Below are 17,240 nucleotides of genomic sequence, written 5' to 3'. Positions count from 1 at the left end.
GCGGAAGAGGCCTCCTGCATGGGGACCTCCCTCCGGGCCCTCGCCACGGTGGCGCTCCCATCCCATCCCCACCCAAAAAACACTCCAGAAGCCCGGTGGTAATAGCTACCCTCCAGTCCTGGAACCAACTACGGCAACAATTTGGCCTGACCAGAATGTCGGGTAAAGCTCCCATCTGCAACAACCATAGGTTCACGCCAGCGCTGGCTGACGCCACCTTCAAAATGTGGGGACAGGACGGAGGGACACTGACAGTCAGGGACCTATACACCGACGGCAGGATCACAACACTGGGCGAATTGACCGAGAAATTCCAGCTAGCCAGGGGGAACGAGCTAAGGTACCTGCAACTAAAAAACTTCCTACGAAAGGAGACAGGGACATACCCACAACCACCACAACAGACACTACTGGAAGAGTTACTGGACGCAAGCATACTAGATAAAGGAAACTGTAGTGACATGTATGAACATACTGGTAGAAGGGGCCGACACCGTATTGGACGCAACAAGAATGAAGTGGGAGGAGGACCTGGGGACCGAAATAGGGTGGGGACTCTGGAGCGAAGCACTGCATAGGGTCAACTCCACCTCCACGTGCGCAAGGCTCAGCCTGACGCAACTAAAAGTAGAACATAGAGCCCACTTAACAAGAACCCGTACGAGTAAGGGAACCTTGGATGACGAGTGATATTGTAGGCCTCGTCAAAAAGAAAAAGGAGGCATTTGTCAGGGCTAAAAGGCTGGGAACAGACGAAGCCTGTGTGGCATATAAGGAAAGTAGGAAGGAACTTAAGCAAGGAGTCAGGAGGGCTAGAAGGGGTCATGAAAAGGCATTGGCGAATAGGGTTAAGGAAAATCCCAAGGCTTTTTACACTTACATAAAAAGTAAGAGGGTAGCCAGGGAAAGGGTTGGCCCACTGAAGGATAGGCAAGGGAATCTATGTGTGGAGCCAGAGGAAATGGGCGAGGTACTAAATGAATACTTTGCATCAGTATTCACCAAAGAGAAGGAATTGGTAGATGTTGAGTCTGGAGAAGGGGGTGTAGATAGCCTGGGTCACATTGTGATCCAAAAAGACGAGGTGTTGGGTGTCTTAAAAAATATTAAGGTAGATAAGTCCCCAGGGCCGGATGGGATCTACCCCAGAATACTGAAGGAGGCTGGAGAGGAAATTGCTGAGGCCTTGACAGAAATCTTTGGATCCTCGCTGTCTTCAGGGGATGTCCCGGAGGACTGGAGAATAGCCAATGTTGTTCCTCTGTTTAAGAAGGGTGGCAGGGATAATCCCGGGAACTACAGGCCGGTGAGCCTTACTTCAGTGGTAGGGAAATTACTGGAGAGAATTCTTCGAGACAGGATCTACTCCCATTTGGAAGCAAATGGACGTATTAGTGAGAGGCAGCACGGTTTTGTGAAGGGGAGGTCGTGTCTCACTAACTTGATAGAGTTTTTCGAGGAGGTCACTAAGATGATTGATGCGGGTAGGGCAGTAGATGTTGTCTATATGGACTTCAGTAAGGCCTTTGACAAGGTCCCTCATGGTAGACTAGTACAAAAGGTGAAGTCACACGGGATCAGGGGTGAACTGGCAAGGTGGATACAGAACTGGCTAGGCCATAGAAGGCAGAGGGTAGCAATGGAGGGATGCTTTTCTAATTGGAGGGCTGTGACCAGTGGTGTTCCACAGGGATCAGTGCTGGGACCTTTGCTCTTTGTAGTATATATAAATGATTTGGAGGAAAATGTAACTGGTCTGATTAGTAAGTTTGCAGACGACACAAAGGTTGGTGGAATTGCGGATAGCGATGAGGACTGTCTGAGGATACAGCAGGATTTAGATTGTCTGGAGACTTGGGCGGAGAGATGGCAGATGGAGTTTAACCTGGACAAATGTGAGGTAATGCATTTTGGAAGGGCTAATGCAGGTAGGGAATATACAGTGAATGGTAGAACCCTCAAGAGTATTGAAAGTCAAAGAGATCTAGGAGTACAGGTCCACAGATCACTGAAAGGGGCTACACAGGTGGAGAAGGTAGTCAAGAAGGCATACGGCATGCTTGCCTTCATTGGCCGGGGCATTGAGTATAAGAATTGGCAAGTCATGTTGCAGCTGTATAGAACCTTAGTTAGGCCACACTTGGAGTATAGTGTTCAATTCTGGTCGCCACACTACCAGAAGGATGTGGAGGCTTTAGAGAGGGTGCAGAAGAGATTTACCAGAATGTTGCCTGGTATGGAGGGCATAAGCTATGAGGAGCGATTGAATAAACTCGGTTTGTTCTCACTGGAACGAAGGAGGTTGAGGGGCGACCTGATAGAGGTATACAAAATTATGAGGGGCATAGACAGAGTGGATAGTCAGAGGCTTTTCCCCAGGGTAGAGGGGTCAATTACTAGGGGGCATAGGTTTAAGGTGAGAGGGGCAAAGTTTAGAGTAGATGTACGAGGCAAGTTTTTTACGCAGAGGGTAGTGGGTGCCTGGAACTCACTACCGGAGGAGGTAGTGGAGGCAGGGACGATAGGGACATTTAAGGGGCATCTTGACAAATATATGAATAGGATGGGAATAGAAGGATACGGACCCAGGAAGTGTAGAAGATTGTAGTTTAGTCGGGCAGTATGGTCGGCACGGGCTTGGAGGGCCGAAGGGCCTGTTCCTGTGCTGTACATTTCTTTGTTCTTTGTTCTTTGTTAAGTTCTTCCCAGAGGTGGAGGACAGATGTGAGCGGTGCCAAGGAGGCCCAGCCAACCACGCCCACATGTTCTGGTCCTGCCCCAGACTTGTGGAGTACTGGACAGCCTTCTTCGAGGCAATGTCCAAGGTGGTGGGGGTGAGGGTGGAGCCATGTCCGAAAGTGGCGGTCTTCGGGGTTTCAGACCAGCCAGAACTATTCCTGGGGAGGAGGGCGGACGCCCTTGCCTTTGCCTCCCTGATCGCCCGCCGTAGAATCCTGTTCGGCTGGCGGTCAGCAGCACCACCCAAAGCTGCAGACTGGCTGTCTGACCTCTCGGAATCTCTCCAAATGGAGAAAATCAAATTCGCCATCCGAGGGTCAGACGGCGGCTTCCACAGAACGTGGGAGCCATTCACCCGACTGTTCCGGGACCTGTTTGTGGGCAACGAACAAGCAGAAGAATAGCCAGGTAGCCAAGAAACAGGGGAGAGTAGCCAAAGCATGAGAGGGAGAGATAGACCGTCCGATGGCTTCTCAGGGAAAATTAAAACGTCAGCAGCAGCAGCGACCCGTAGGGGAGTGGGGGTGAGTGCTCCGTTGGGAGGGTGCGGGAAGACTGAGGCGCGTGGGGTCATGTCTAGTCAATTGCTATTGTATATTCTCTTTTTGCACTATGTTAATGTTCACTCTATTTTGCTGTGTTAGGATTATTACTATTTATTATGAAAAACTTTGCAAAACTTTAATTTAAAAAATTTTTTTTTTTAAACTAAGGTTCTATAAAGCTGCAACATCACTTGCCAATTTTTAAACTCAATGCCCCTGCCGGTGAAGGCAAGCATGCCATATGCCGACTTGATGACCTTTCCCACCTGCGTTGTCACTTTGTGACCTGTGTACCTGTACACCTAGATCCCTCTGCCTATCAATACTCTTAAATGTTATGCCATTTTACTGTATATTTCCCATCTGTACTAGCCCTTCCAAAATGCATTACCTCACATTTGTCCAGATTAAACTCCATCTGCTATATCTCCGCCAAGTCTCCAAACAATCTAAATCCTGCTGTATCCTCCGACAGTCGTCATTGCTATCCGTATTTCCACCAATCTTTGTGTCGTTCGCAAACTTACTAATCAGACCAGTTACATTTTCCTCCAAATCATTTATATATATATTACAAACAGCAAAATGTTCCAGCACTGATCCCTGCAGAACACCACTAGTGGCAGCTTTCCATTCAGAAACGCAACCTTCCACTGCTACCCTCCGTCTTATACGACCGAGCCAGTTCTGTATCCATCTTGCCTGTTCACCTCTGATACCGTGCGACTTCACCTTCTGTGCCAGTCTGCCATGAGGGACCTTGTCAAAGGCCTTACTGAAGTCCATGGAGACAACATCCACTGCCCTACCCTCATCAATCATCTTTGTCACTTCCTTGAAAAACTCAAACAAGTTAGTGAGACACGACTTCCCCTTCACAAAGCTATTCTGCCTCTCATTAATACGTCCACTTATTTCCAAGTGGGAGTAAATCCTGTCGCGAAGAATTCTCTCCAACAGTGCAGTGGGAGGCCATTTGGCCCATCAAGTCTGCACCGGCCCTTGGAAAGAGCACCCTACTGAAGCCCATGCCTCCACCCCATCCCCACAACCCAGTAATCCCACCCAACCTTTTGGACACTAAGGGGCAATTTAGAATGGTCAATCCACCTAACCCACACATCTTTGGACTGTGGGAGGAAACCCACGCAGACACGGGGAGGATGTGCAAACTCCGCACAGTCACCCAAGGCCGGAATTGTACCCAGGAACCATCTTGTCTCTCGCTAATATATCCACTTATTTCCAAGTTGGAGTAAATCCCGTCTCGAAGAATCCTCTCCAATAATTTTGCTACTACTAACATAAAGCTCACTGGCCTGGAATGACCTGGATTATCCTTGCTACTTTTCTTAAGCAAAGGAACAACATTGGCTATTCTTCAATACTCTGGGACCTCCCCTGTAGCCAGTGAGGATATCAAGGTTTCTTTCAAGGCCCCAGCAATTTCCTGCATGCCTCTCTCAGTATTCTGGGATATATCCCATCAGGCCCTGGGGACTTGCCTACCTTAATGTTTTTCAAGACCCCAATACCTCCTCCTTTTTGATCTCAATGTCACCCAGACTATCTACACATCCTTCCCCAGCCTCATCATCCACCAAGTCCTCCTCTTTAGTGAATACAAATGCAAAGTACTCATTTAGTACCTTACCCATTTCCTCTGGCTCCACGCATAGATTCCCTCCCCTGTCCTTGAGTGGGCCAACCCTCTTGCTCTTTTATATATGTATAGAAAGCCTTGGGATTTTCTTTTATCCTACTGGCCAATTACCTTTTTAGCCCTCCTGACTCCTTGCTTAAGTGTCTTTCTACTTTCCTAGTCTCCCGTACTTGCTTTGTGTGTTCCCAACCTCCTAGCCTTGACAAATGCTTCCTTTTTCTTTTTGACCAGGCTCGTTCTCCAAGGTTCCCGAAACTTGCCATACTTATCCTTCATCCTTACAGGAACGTACCGGGGGTCCTGAATTCCTATCAATTTACACTTGAAAGCCTTCCACATGCCAGATGTTGATATGCCCTCAAACATCTGCCCCCAATCAACATTCTTCAGTTCCTGCCTAATATTGTTGTAATTAGCCTTCCCCTAATTTAGCACCTTCACCTGAGGACTACACTTTTCTTTATCCATCAGTACCTGAAAGTTTACTGAATTGTGGTCACTGTTCCCAAACTGGGACACTGGGATCATGTATTTGTGAGAACCTTGTCCAATATTTTATCTGCCCGAAACCTATACTGGAAAACAGATGTAAAAAAAACATCCTGGAAGTTGCCAGCAGCTTGATCAGCATCAGAAAACTGGTTAATATTTCAGGTGGGAGCTTACACTTTACATTATAATCTTTATTAGTGTCACAAGTAGGCTTACATGAACACTGCAATGAAGTTACTGTGAAAATCCCCTAGTCGCCACATTCCGGCGCCAGTTCAGGTACACAGAGGGAGAATTCAGAATGTCCAATTCACCTAACAAGAACATCTTTTGGGACTTGTGGGAGGAAACCGGAGCACCCGGAGGAAACCCACGCAGTCACGGGGAGAACGTGCAGACCCCGCACAGACAGTGACCCAAGCTGGGAATCGAACCAGGAGCCTTCAACTGCACATCCAAATCTTTAGACTTGCCATTACTGTTCGGCTGTTAAGAGATATTGACTGACTTACTGTGCTTTATTCCGGTATTTGCATATTCTCAAGAGTTCTGGGCTTGTCCCTCCCCTACCACCACTACCCCCTACCAAAGTTCTGAGAGAATAATACCAACATGTTCTCCCGAGCTTGAACCTGCCTCCACCACACTTCTAGACATGCATTCCAGACCTTGTTTTTCTCCCATCACATTTGCTTCTTTTGCAAATCACTTAAATCTGTGCCCTCTCGTTCTTGACCCTTTAACGAGCAGGAACAGTTTCTCCTCGTCTACCCTGTCCAGCCCCCTCATGATTTTGAACATCTCCATCAAATCTCCTCACGGCCTTCTCCTCTCCAAGGAGAACAGTCCCAATCTCTCCAATCGATCCTCACAACTGAAGTTTCTCATTCCTGGAACGACTCTTGTAAATCTCTTCTGCGCTATCTCCAATGCGTTCACATCCTTCCTATAGTGTGGCACCCAGAACTGTACATTTGGTCAAATTTTAACGGCTAAAAACACTGTGTGGTAAACCAGAAGGGAATGCCCCCTGGATACGGATGGAAAAAGGAGAGGAAAGCGGCCGGATTGCGGAGGATCCTCTAGAGCAGCGGCAAGGAAGGCAAGCACAAAGCAAGATGGCGTTGGAAGGTGGCCGTTTGGTATGGGGCCCTGACCAACAAGAGTTCCTGCGGCGCTGTGTGGAAGAACTAAAAAAGGAGCTGCTGGCCCCGATATTACAGGCGATTGAAGGGCTAAAGGAGGAGCAAAAGACCCAGGAGCCGGAGCAGGAGCTTCGGGTCGTGAAGGCAAAGGCCGCTGAAAATGAAGACGAAATACAGGGCCTGGTGGTGAAGACAGAGATGCACGAGGCACAACACAAAAGGTGTGTGGAAAGGCTGGAGGTGCTGGAGAATAATGCGAGGAGGAAGAATTTAAGGATTCTTGGTCTTCCCGAAGGCGCAGAAGGGGCGGACGTCGGGGCATATGTGAGCACGATGCTTCAATCGTTAATGGGATCGGAGGCCCCGACGGGCCCGTTGGAGGTGGAGGGAGCTTATCGAGTTACGGAGCGAAGACCGAGGGCTGGAGAAATACCTCGAGCCATAGTGGTGAGATTTCTCCGCTATAATGACAGAAAGATGGTCCTCAGATGGGCGAAGAAAACTCGGAGCAGTAGGTGAGAGAACGCGGTGATCCGCGTATATCAAGATTAGAGTGCGGAGGTGGCGAGAAGGAGGGCAAGTTTTAATCGGGCTAAGGCGGTGCTTCACAAAAGGAAGGTCAAATTCGGAATGTTGCAGCCGGCAAGACTGTGGGTCACACATCAAGGGAAGCACCACTACTTTGAGACGGCAGAAGAGGCGTGGACATTTATTGTGGACGAGAAGCTGGAATAGGCGGGCAAGAAAAAGAACGTTGGGGACAAATGGTGGGGTGATTACGTGGGGTGAAGGGGGGAAAAAGGGGGAGGGGATGATTTTTCAAGTTGTTAATCTTGTGACCCTGTAACTTTTCTCTCTTCCCCATGTTGTGGGGGAGGGGGGGGGGGGGGAGGGAGGATGAGGAACTGTGGGCGCCGGTCATTAGGGGCGGGGCCAAGTGGGAAACGCGGGCTTTGTTCCCGCGCTATGGTAATCATGGCGGGAACAGGGAAGCAGGAAGGAGGGGGCCTCGCACAGTGGGGGCCGAGATCACGGGGGGGAAGCAGAGGTCAGCCAGAGTTTGCTGACTTCTGGGAGTAACATGGGGGGTGCAACTACGCTAGAAGGGGATCTAGCGGGGGGGTGGGGGGGTGAACTGGGTTGCTGCTGCTGGGGAGAAGGGGGAGCTGGTACGGGGTGGGGTGGTCGAGGCGGGGGGGCGCCTTCGGGGGGATATACGGGTACGTGGGAACCGGGTGAGGAGCTGGATTAAAAAAGGGGATGGCTAGTCGACAGGGGGGGTGGGGGGGGTAAAGAGCCCCCCAACCCGGCTGATCACGTGGAATGCGAGAGGGCTGAACGGGCCGATTGAAAGGGCACGGGTACTCGCACACCTAAAGAAATTAAAGGCAGATGTGGTTATGCTGCAGGAGACGCATCTGAAACTGATAGACCAGGTCAGACTACGCAAAGGATGGGTGGGGCAGGTATTTCATTCGGGGTTAGATGCAAAGAACAGGGGGGTGGCTATATTAGTGGGGAAACGGGTACTGTTTGAGGCAAAGACCATAGTGGCGGATAGTGGGGGTAGATACGTGATGGTGAGTGGTAGATTGCAGGGGGAGGCGGTGGTTCTAGTGAACGTATATGCCCCGAACTGGGATGATGCCAACTTTATGAGACGTATGTTAGGACGCATCCCGGACCTAGAGGTGGGAAAGTTGGTAATGGGGGGAGACTTCAATACGGTGCTGGACCCAGGGCTGGACAGATCGAGGTCCAGAACCGGGAGGAGGCCGGCTGCAGCTAGGGTGCTCAACGACTTCATGGAGCAGATGGGAGGAGTAGACCCCTGGAGATTTAGCAGGCATAGGAGTAAGGAGTTCTCGTTTTTCTCCTATGTTCATAAAGTATATTCACGGATAGACTTTTTTGTTTTGGGAAGGGCATTGATCCCGAAGGTGACAGGGACGGAGTACACGGCCATAGCTACCTCGGACCACGCTCCACATTGGGTGGACCTGGAGATAGGAGAGGAAAAAGAACAGCACCCACCCTGGAGAATGGACATGGGATTATTGGCGGATGAGGGGGTATGTTTCAGGGTGAGGGGGTGTATTGAAAGGTACTTGGAGCATAATGACAATGGGGAGGTTCAGGTGGGAGTGGTCTGGGAGGCGTTGAAGGCAGTGGTTAGAGGGGAGCTGATATCTATCAGGGCACATAAAGGAAAGCAGGAGGGTAGGGAAAGGGAGCGGTTGCTGAAAGAAGTTTTGAGGGTGGACAGACAATACGCGGAGGCACCGGAGGAGGGACTGTACAGGGAAAGACAAAGGCTACATGTAGAATTTGACTTGTTGACTACGGGTAATGCAGAGGCACAATGGAGGAGGGCACAGGGTGTACAGTACGAATATTGAGAGAAGGCGAGCCGGTTGCTGGCCCACCAACTGAGGAAAAGGGGAGTAGCGAGGGAAATAGGGGGGGGGTGAGAGATGAGGAGGGAGAGATGGAGTGGGGAGCGGAGAGTGTGAATGGGGTGTTCAAGGCATTCCACGAAAGATTATATAAAGCTCAGCCCCCAGAAGGGAAGGAGAGAATGATGTGCTTTCTGGATCAGCTGGAATTCCCCAAGGTGGAGGAACAGGAGAGGGCGGGACTGGGAGCACAGATTAAGATAGAGGAGGTAGTGAAAGGGATTGGGAGCATGCAGGCGGGGAAGGCCCCGGGACCAGACGGATTCCCGGTGGAATTTTATAGGAAGTATATGGACTTGCTGGCCCCGCTTTTGACGAGAAACTTTAATGAGGCTAGGGAAAGGGGGCAGCTGCCCCCGACTATGTCAGAGGCAACGATATCGCTCCTCTTAAAGAAGGAAAAAGACCCGCTGCAATGCGGGTCCTATAGGCCCATTTCCCTTTTAAACGTGGATGCTAAGATTCTGGCCAAGGTGATGGCGACGAGGATAGAGGACTGTGTCCCGGGGGTGGTCCATGAGGACCAAACCGGGTTTGTGAAGGGGAGACAGCTGAACACGAACATACGGAGGTTGCTAGGGGTAATGATGATGCCCCCGCCAGAGGGGGAAGCGGAGATAGTGGTGGCGATGGATGCCGAGAAAGCATTCGACAGAGTGGAGTGGGATTATCTGTGGGAGGTGCTGAGGAGATTTGGCTTTGGAGATGGGCATAGCGGATGGGTACAGTTGCTGTACAGGGCCCCGATGGCGAGTGTGGTCACGAATGGACGGAGGTCTGATTATTTCCGGCTTCACAGAGGGACGAGGCAGGGGTGTCCCCTGTCTCCGTTATTGTTTGCATTGCCGATTGAGCCCCTGTCCATAGCACTGAGGGGTTCCAGGAAGTGGAGGGGAGTGTTTAGGGGAGGAGAAGAACACCGGGTATCTTTGTATGCGGATGATTTGTTGTTGTATGTTGCGGACCCGGTGGGGGGGATGCCAGAGATAATGCGGATACTTGGGGAGTTTGGGGATTTTTCGGGGTACAAATTGAACATGGGAAAAAGTGAGTTGTTTGTGGGGGAGCAGAGCAGGGAAATAGAGGATTTACCGCTGAGGAAGGTAACAAGAGACTTCCGGTACTTAGGGATTCAGATAGCCAAGAATTGGGGAACCTTACACCGGCTTAATTTAACACGATTGGTGGAACAGATGGAGGAGGATTTCAAGAGATGGGACATGGTGTCCCTGTCACTGGCAGGTAGGGTGCAGGCGGTTAAAATGGTGGTTCTCCCGAGATTCCTCTTTGTGTTTCAGTGCCTCCCGGTGATGGTCACGAAGGCTTTTTTTTAAGAGAATTGAGAAAAGTACTATGAGTTTTGTGTGGGCCGGGAAGACCCCGAGAGTGAGGAGGGGGTTCTTGCAGCGTAGTAGGGACAGGGGGGGGGGGGGGCTGGCACTACCGAGCCTAAACGATTATTACTGGGCCGCCAATATCTCAATGGTGTGTAAGTGGATGGGAGAAGGGGAGGGAGCGGCGTGGAAGAGATTGGAGAGGGCGTCTGCAAGGGGACCAGCCTACAAGCAATGGTGACGGCACCGTTGCCGTTCTCACCGAAGAAATACACCACAAGCCCAGTGGTGGTGGCAACACTAAAAATTTGGGGGCAGTGGAGACGGCATAGGGGAAGGACGGGAGCCTCGGTGCGGTCCCCGATAAGAAATAACCATAGGTTTGTTGCGGGGAGAATGGATGGGGAATTTGGAGTATGGCAAAGAGCTGGGGTAGTACAACAGAGAGATCTGTTCCTGGATGGGACGTTTGCAAGTATGGGAGCGCTGACGGAAAAATATGGGTTGCCCCAAGGGAATGCGTTTAGGTATATGCAACTAAGGGCGTTTGCGAGGCAACAGGTGAGGGAATTCCCGCAGCTTCCGACGCAGGAGGTGCAAGACAGCGTGATCTCAGAGACATGGGTGGGGGATGGTAGGGTGTCGGATATATATAGGGAAATGAGGGACGAGGGGGAGATCATGATAAATGAGCTGAAAGGGAAATGGGAGGAAGAGTTGGGGGAAGAGATCGAAGGGGGGCTATGGGCTGATGCCCTACGTAGGGTAAACTCGTCGTCCTCGTGTGCCAGGCTAAGTTTGATATAATTTAAGGTTTTACACAGGGCACATATGACTGGAGCACGGCTCAGTAAATTTTTCGGGGTAGAGATAGGTGTGGGAGATGCTCGAGAAGCCCAGCGAATCACACCCACATGTTCTGGTCATGTCCGGCACTCCAGGGGTTCTGGGTGGGGGTGGCAAAGGTGCTTTTGAAGGTGGTGGGGGTCCGGGTCAAGCCAGGCTGGGGGTTGGCTATATTCAGGGTCGCAGAAGAGCCGGGAGTACAGGAGGCGAGAGAGGCTGATGTTTTGGCCTTTGTGTCCCTAGTAGCCCGGCGCAGGATATTGCTTATGTGGAAGGACGCCAAACCCCCGGGCATGGAGACCTGGATAAATGACATGGCAGGGTTTATAAAGCTAGAACGGATCAAGTTCGTATTAAGGGGTTCGGCTCAGGGGCTCACCAGGCGGTAGCAACCGTTCGTCAACTACCTCACAGAACGATAGAGGGAATGGAAAAGAAAGAAGGCAACAGCAGCAACCCGGGGGGGGGGGGGGGGGGGGGGGGGGGAAAGAGGACCCAGGCGGGCTCTCAGGGATGTCATTGTATATGTATAGGCATTTGTTTTAGGTAATGTATACTGGACTGTTAGATTGTACTTTTGGAGAGTAACTATTTTTGATAAGGCAGTTGCCATTTAGTTTTTGTTTATATATTATTTATTTATTTGTTTAAAACTGGCCACTGTTATTTATATTGTTTTATTGTTGTTAAAAAGAAAAACTGTGTACTGTTATGTTTGGCCAAAAAATCTTGAATAAAATATATATTTTTTAAAAAGCTACAGCTGTGTGACAACAACAAAATATAAATGTGCATTTATACACAAATGCAAAGATTGTCAATTATAGAATGTGCACACCACAGGGTAAATCATTTTACTGCTGAAATCAGACCTTAAATACCTCAGAGTGACCCTCCCCAACTTAAAATTATAGTATCATCTCGTTTTCTATCCATTTAACCATACCACTTCCATATGAAGCCTTCACTTATATAAAATACAGAGACACGCATCATGATGGATCCTCTGCTCCGGAACAGACATGCACTATACATGCATTCTAAAGGCAATGGTTTAATTTGACAACATCAGGCACTACCTTTTCCAATACTCAACAGGTAATTCTGCCAAGGCAATAAAAGATGAAGAACCTCCCAAGTCTGATGATTGTTCTCAGAGAGCTATCGGATCACAAGGGAGATTAAAATTAGGCTCAGGCTTTCAGCCAGGACTCAGTGAAAATTCCAGAGCTTAGGCCCAGGCATAGCCAACAATGGTGGAGTGATGAAAACTGGGAATGCAAAGAGTGGGGGGGGGGGGGGGAACAGGTCTGGTGGAGCACAGCGATCCCAGGAGTTTGAAGGGCTGGAAGGGGCAAGCTTGAAAATTGAAAACAGGGATAAGAGTTTTTAAATGGAGGTATTGTTCACCCGGGAGCCAGTGTAGGTCTACAATCACGGGGCGATGGGGTTACCGGGCTTGGCACAAGTAAGGTGCATGCAGCAGAGTTTTGGATGACTTCAGGTTTATGGAAATTACAAAGTGAGAGGTTGGCCAGGAATGTGGGGGCATTGAACACCATTCCGCCCAGGGAAACATCCATCTCCCAAGGCTAGAGCCCTGAACATGAATGGTTGACATTCAAACGTCTACAAAAGCTATCAAACCTGTACACATGGACAACTGACACTTCCCACCAATTTAAAAACAATTTCGGGAACGGACATTAAAATTGTGAATACAACCTCGCTCTGAGGGGCATCCCCATTTTACACCGTGTGCAAAGTCTAAATGAAAGTACAAGCTGCCAGATTCCACAGGTGACTGGGAAGGACAAAGCACCCATGGCAGTCCAAGGATTTCCAAGCACCCAGCCTGCCTCTAGTTAAAGTTAAGACTGAAATGCAGGTTGTGGTTTTGGTCAGGGGAGGAGTGGACGCCATAGCCAGATCCTGACCACGCGATATCTGTACACTTCAAACGACGGTGCTGGTGAGGTGATCTAGAAGAGAAACTGGGGTCGACTTTCCTCATGCTATCTCAGGGACATCGAGGCTACATTTGATAAGTGAAGAGAGTTTGCGAACTGTATGGTGATAAATAACAGATCAGTTTAAAACTTGAAAAGAATGCCAATCAAATAACTTACTACTGCAAGAGGCAGGTCAATAGGTTTAGAGTCAATGTGGTGTTTCCGAAGAGAACAGACAGGTAAAATCTCATCAACTTCTTCCAAATCATCATCATCAATGTCATCTGCAAAATAAAATCAGACACACTTTCAGGCTGTACGCAATGATAATAAGTATGTTCCGCTAAATATATATCATGCGCTCTCAGCCCTAACAGACGCCAGAGAAGTTACACTAAACAGGCCATACTAATGCTCGATAATGGCTGTTGGCAATTAACCAGGACAAGTCACTGAGGTGGACAAATAATTGGAGCCACAAAGCATTTTTGTGCATTTCTGGAGGGAGGGTTGAGTTTAGGATGGTCGCAAAAAGAAACGGACTGTTTGCATCCAATGGCTATTCTTGCAGCTCAAAGCTCTTCTATTCCAATGTTTGCAAGAAGAATCAATGCAGCAGTTACTCAACTTAATATCGCAACTTTACAGATGCACATTGACCCACTAAATTCTTCACATTTCATTGGATGTGTCGCTTGCTGGGCCAGCATTTGTTGGCCAAGTGGCTTGCGAGACCATTTAACACCAGGTAAGGATGGCAGATTTCCTTCCCTAAAGGACATTAATGATCAGGTGGGGCTTTACGACAATCGATAATGGTTCATGGTCATCAGTAGGCTTTTAATTCCAGATTTTTATTGAATTCAAATTTCACCATCTGCCGTGGGTGCGGTTACCCAGAACGTTATGCTGGATTACTCGTCCAATACCTCGACACCATTGACTGATAAATACAAAATGATCTTCAGTAATGATGGGTGTAACACCCGCCCTGCGGTGTTGCGAATGGAGAATCAAGGTGGAGTGTAGAGGATGAGCTAATTGACCAGAGAGGCACTCAGTCCCCATTCAGCTTCACACAATATCCTTATTCCTGTACATCAATGATAAATCCAAACAGTCCCGCTTCTATCAATTCAATTACCACATTTATAATGGAAACGACCGACAAAACACCATTCTGTAATCATGCTGTCCTGGCGAGGGGTAGAGCGGGGACAGAAAGGGAATAAGAGAAAAGAAAGAAGAGTGGGAGAGGGGAAGGAAGGAAAAGAGAAGACACATGGTGCACCCACATCAGATGAACCACCACCTTCACCGGGGGCAATTAGGAATGAGTAACAAATGCTGGCCTAACCAACGGCACCCACATCCCATGTAAGAAAGAAGATGGGACAGGGAGATGTGGGCAGACTATTTTCAAGAGGGAAAGTTCAAACCTAGGAATCAAAAATATAAAAAGGTGCAACAAATCCATTAGATATAGAGGCGATTCTCCTGAACAAGAAATGGTTAGAATGTGGAACACGATATTAGTTGGAGTAATAAAAGCGTTTAAGACCAAGCTACAAAAAGACACATGGTGTGCGCATCCTGAACACTGGCATGGACAGCTGCGTCGAGCGGAGGATTTTATACAATTCCAGTCAGGATCTATTTTTGTGATGCAGAAACATATATGACATATTTATTCTCATTGGTAATTTACCTTTTCAACAAATATTCATAGATTAGAGCAATGAAGTAAACATGGTGTCTCTGTCAAAGTTCCAATCATTTCAAAAGCAATAAATGTAAAGTCACCACAGTCCCAGATGACCATAGGCTGCTTTCCCCTTTTGAGGAGGAGAGCTGACTGGTGGTGATTTAAACCAAGGTCACCACGCCTCAGGCCGGGGGCAAGGTTGAGAAGACGGGGCCTCAGCCGGTACAGGAATTGAACCGCGTTGCTAGCCTCGCTCTGCATCACGAACAGCTGTCTAGCCCACTTAGCTAAACCGGCCCCCACAGCAATTAAAAGGGCTGGTGACAACTGAAGAACATTAAGATGTCAAAGTACACGACACATATAAAGAAAAGGCTTTTAACATGATAAACATACAGGTAATGACAGCAAACAGCACAAGTACAAATAATTATTTTGTCAATTTTACTAGGGACAATAATTTGGTGGCATATCATTAGAAGAAATCAAAAAAGATACAAAGACAGTTAAAGCTATTTACTTAGACTGCGGGGGCAAGAGGCGGTGGCGAGAGGTGGGGAGCGAAGGGTGAGAGGGGGAAGAAAGGCGGGGGCCCGCGAGAGAGTAAGGCGGGGGCCCGAGAGAGAGTAAGGCGGGGGCCCGAGAGAGAGTCCGGCGGGGGCCCGAGAGAGAGTCCGGCGGGGGCCCGAGAGAGAGTCCGGCGGGGGCCCGAGAGAGAGTCCGGCGGGGGCCCGAGAGAGAGTCCGGCGGGGGCCCGAGAGAGAGTCCGGCGGGGGCCCGAGAGAGAGTCCGGCGGGGGCCCGAGAGAGAGTCCGGCGGGGGGCCCGAGAGAGAGTCCGGCGGGGGCCCGAGAGAGAGTCCGGCGGGGGCCCGAGAGAGAGTCCGGCGGGGGCCCGAGAGAGAGTCCGGCGGGGGCCCGAGAGAGAGTCCGGCGGGGGCCCGAGAGAGAGTCCGGCGGGGGCCCGAGAGAGAGTCCGGCGGGGGCCCGAGAGAGAGTCCGGCGGGGGCCCGAGAGAGAGTCCGGCGGGGGCCCGAGAGAGAGTCCGGCGGGGGCCCGAGAGAGAGTCCGGCGGGGGCCCGAGGAGAGAGTCCGGCGGGGGCCCGAGAGAGAGTCCGGCGGGGGCCCGAGAGAGAGTCCGGCGGGGGCCCGAGAGAGAGTCCGGCGGGGGCCCGAGAGAGAGTCCGGCGGGGGCCCGAGAGAGAGTCCGGCGGCGGGGGCCCGAGAGAGAGTCCGGCGGGGGGCCCGAGAGAGAGTCCGGCGGGGGCCCGAGAGAGAGTCCGGCGGGGGCCCGAGAGAGAGTCCGGCGGGGGCCCGAGAGAGAGTCCGGCGGGGGCCCGAGAGAGAGTCCGGCGGGGGCCCGAGAGAGAGTCCGGCGGGGGCCCGAGAGAGAGTCCGGCGGGGGCCCGAGAGAGAGTCCGGCGGGGGCCCGAGAGAGAGTCCGGCGGGGGCCCGAGAGAGAGTAAGATAGTCGAGGGAGTGAGAGAGACAGAGAAATGCGAAGGAGTGAGAGAGAGAGAGAGAGAGACGAGGGAGTGTGAGAGAGACAAGAAATGCGAAGGAGTGAGAGAGAGAGACACGAGGGAGTGTGAGAGAGAGAGAGAGAGAGAGACGAGTGAGAGAGAGAGAGAGAGAGACGAGTGAGAGAGAGAGAGAGAGAGAGAGAGAGAGAGAGACGAGTGAGAGAGAGAGAGAGAGAGAGACGAGTGAGAGAGAGAGAGAGAGAGAGAGAGACAAGGGAGTGTGAGAGAGAGAGAGACGAGGGAGTGAGAGAGACGAGGGAGTGAGAGAGAGACGAGGGAGTGAGAGAGAGAGACGAGGGAGTGAGAGAGAGACGAGGGAGTGCGAGAGAGAGACGAGGGAGTGCGAGAGAGACGAGGGAGTGAGAGAGAGAGAGACGAGGGAGTGAGAGAGAGAGAGAGACGAGGGAGAGAGAGAGACACGAGGGAGCGAGAGAGATATGAGGGAGCGAGAGAGACGAGGGAGCGAGAGAGACGAGGGAGCGAGAGAGACGAGGGAGCGAGAGAGACGAGGGAGCGAGAGAGACGAGGGAGCGAGAGAGACGAGGGAGCGAGAGAGACGAGGGAGCGAGAGAGACGAGGGAGTGAGAGAGACGAGGGAGTGAGAGAGACGAGGGAGTGAGAGAGACGAGGGAGTGAGAGAGACGAGGGAGTGAGAGAGAGAGAGAGAGAGAGAGACGAGGGAGCGAGAGAGAGACACGAGGGAGCGAGAGAGAGAGAGATGAGGGAGCGAGAGAGACGAGGGAGTGAGAGAGACGAGAGACGAGGGAGTGAGTGATGAGGAAGTGAGAGACAAGGAAGTGAGAGAGAGAGAGAGAGAGAGACGAGGGAGCGAGAGAGAGAGA

The 17,240-nt window shown here is 50.7% G+C and overlaps 1 protein-coding gene across 2 annotated transcripts in view; it reads right to left on the bottom strand.

Annotated features, from left to right (window-relative positions):
• mindy4 (MINDY lysine 48 deubiquitinase 4) overlaps positions 1–17,240 on the bottom strand; it is a 275,047-nt gene that overhangs the window by 160,344 nt on the left and 97,463 nt on the right. For both annotated transcript variants that reach the window (XM_072508076.1, XM_072508075.1), the window contains exon 7: positions 13,350–13,456. In XM_072508076.1, the coding sequence (XP_072364177.1) occupies positions 13,350–13,456 (107 nt within the window). The remainder of the gene's footprint in view (positions 1–13,349; positions 13,457–17,240) is intronic.

The sequence above is a fragment of the Scyliorhinus torazame genome, chromosome 6, assembly GCF_047496885.1.
Source record: "Scyliorhinus torazame isolate Kashiwa2021f chromosome 6, sScyTor2.1, whole genome shotgun sequence".
NCBI lineage: Eukaryota > Metazoa > Chordata > Chondrichthyes > Carcharhiniformes > Scyliorhinidae > Scyliorhinus > Scyliorhinus torazame.
This window is presented reverse-complemented; position numbering and strand designations above follow the sequence as displayed.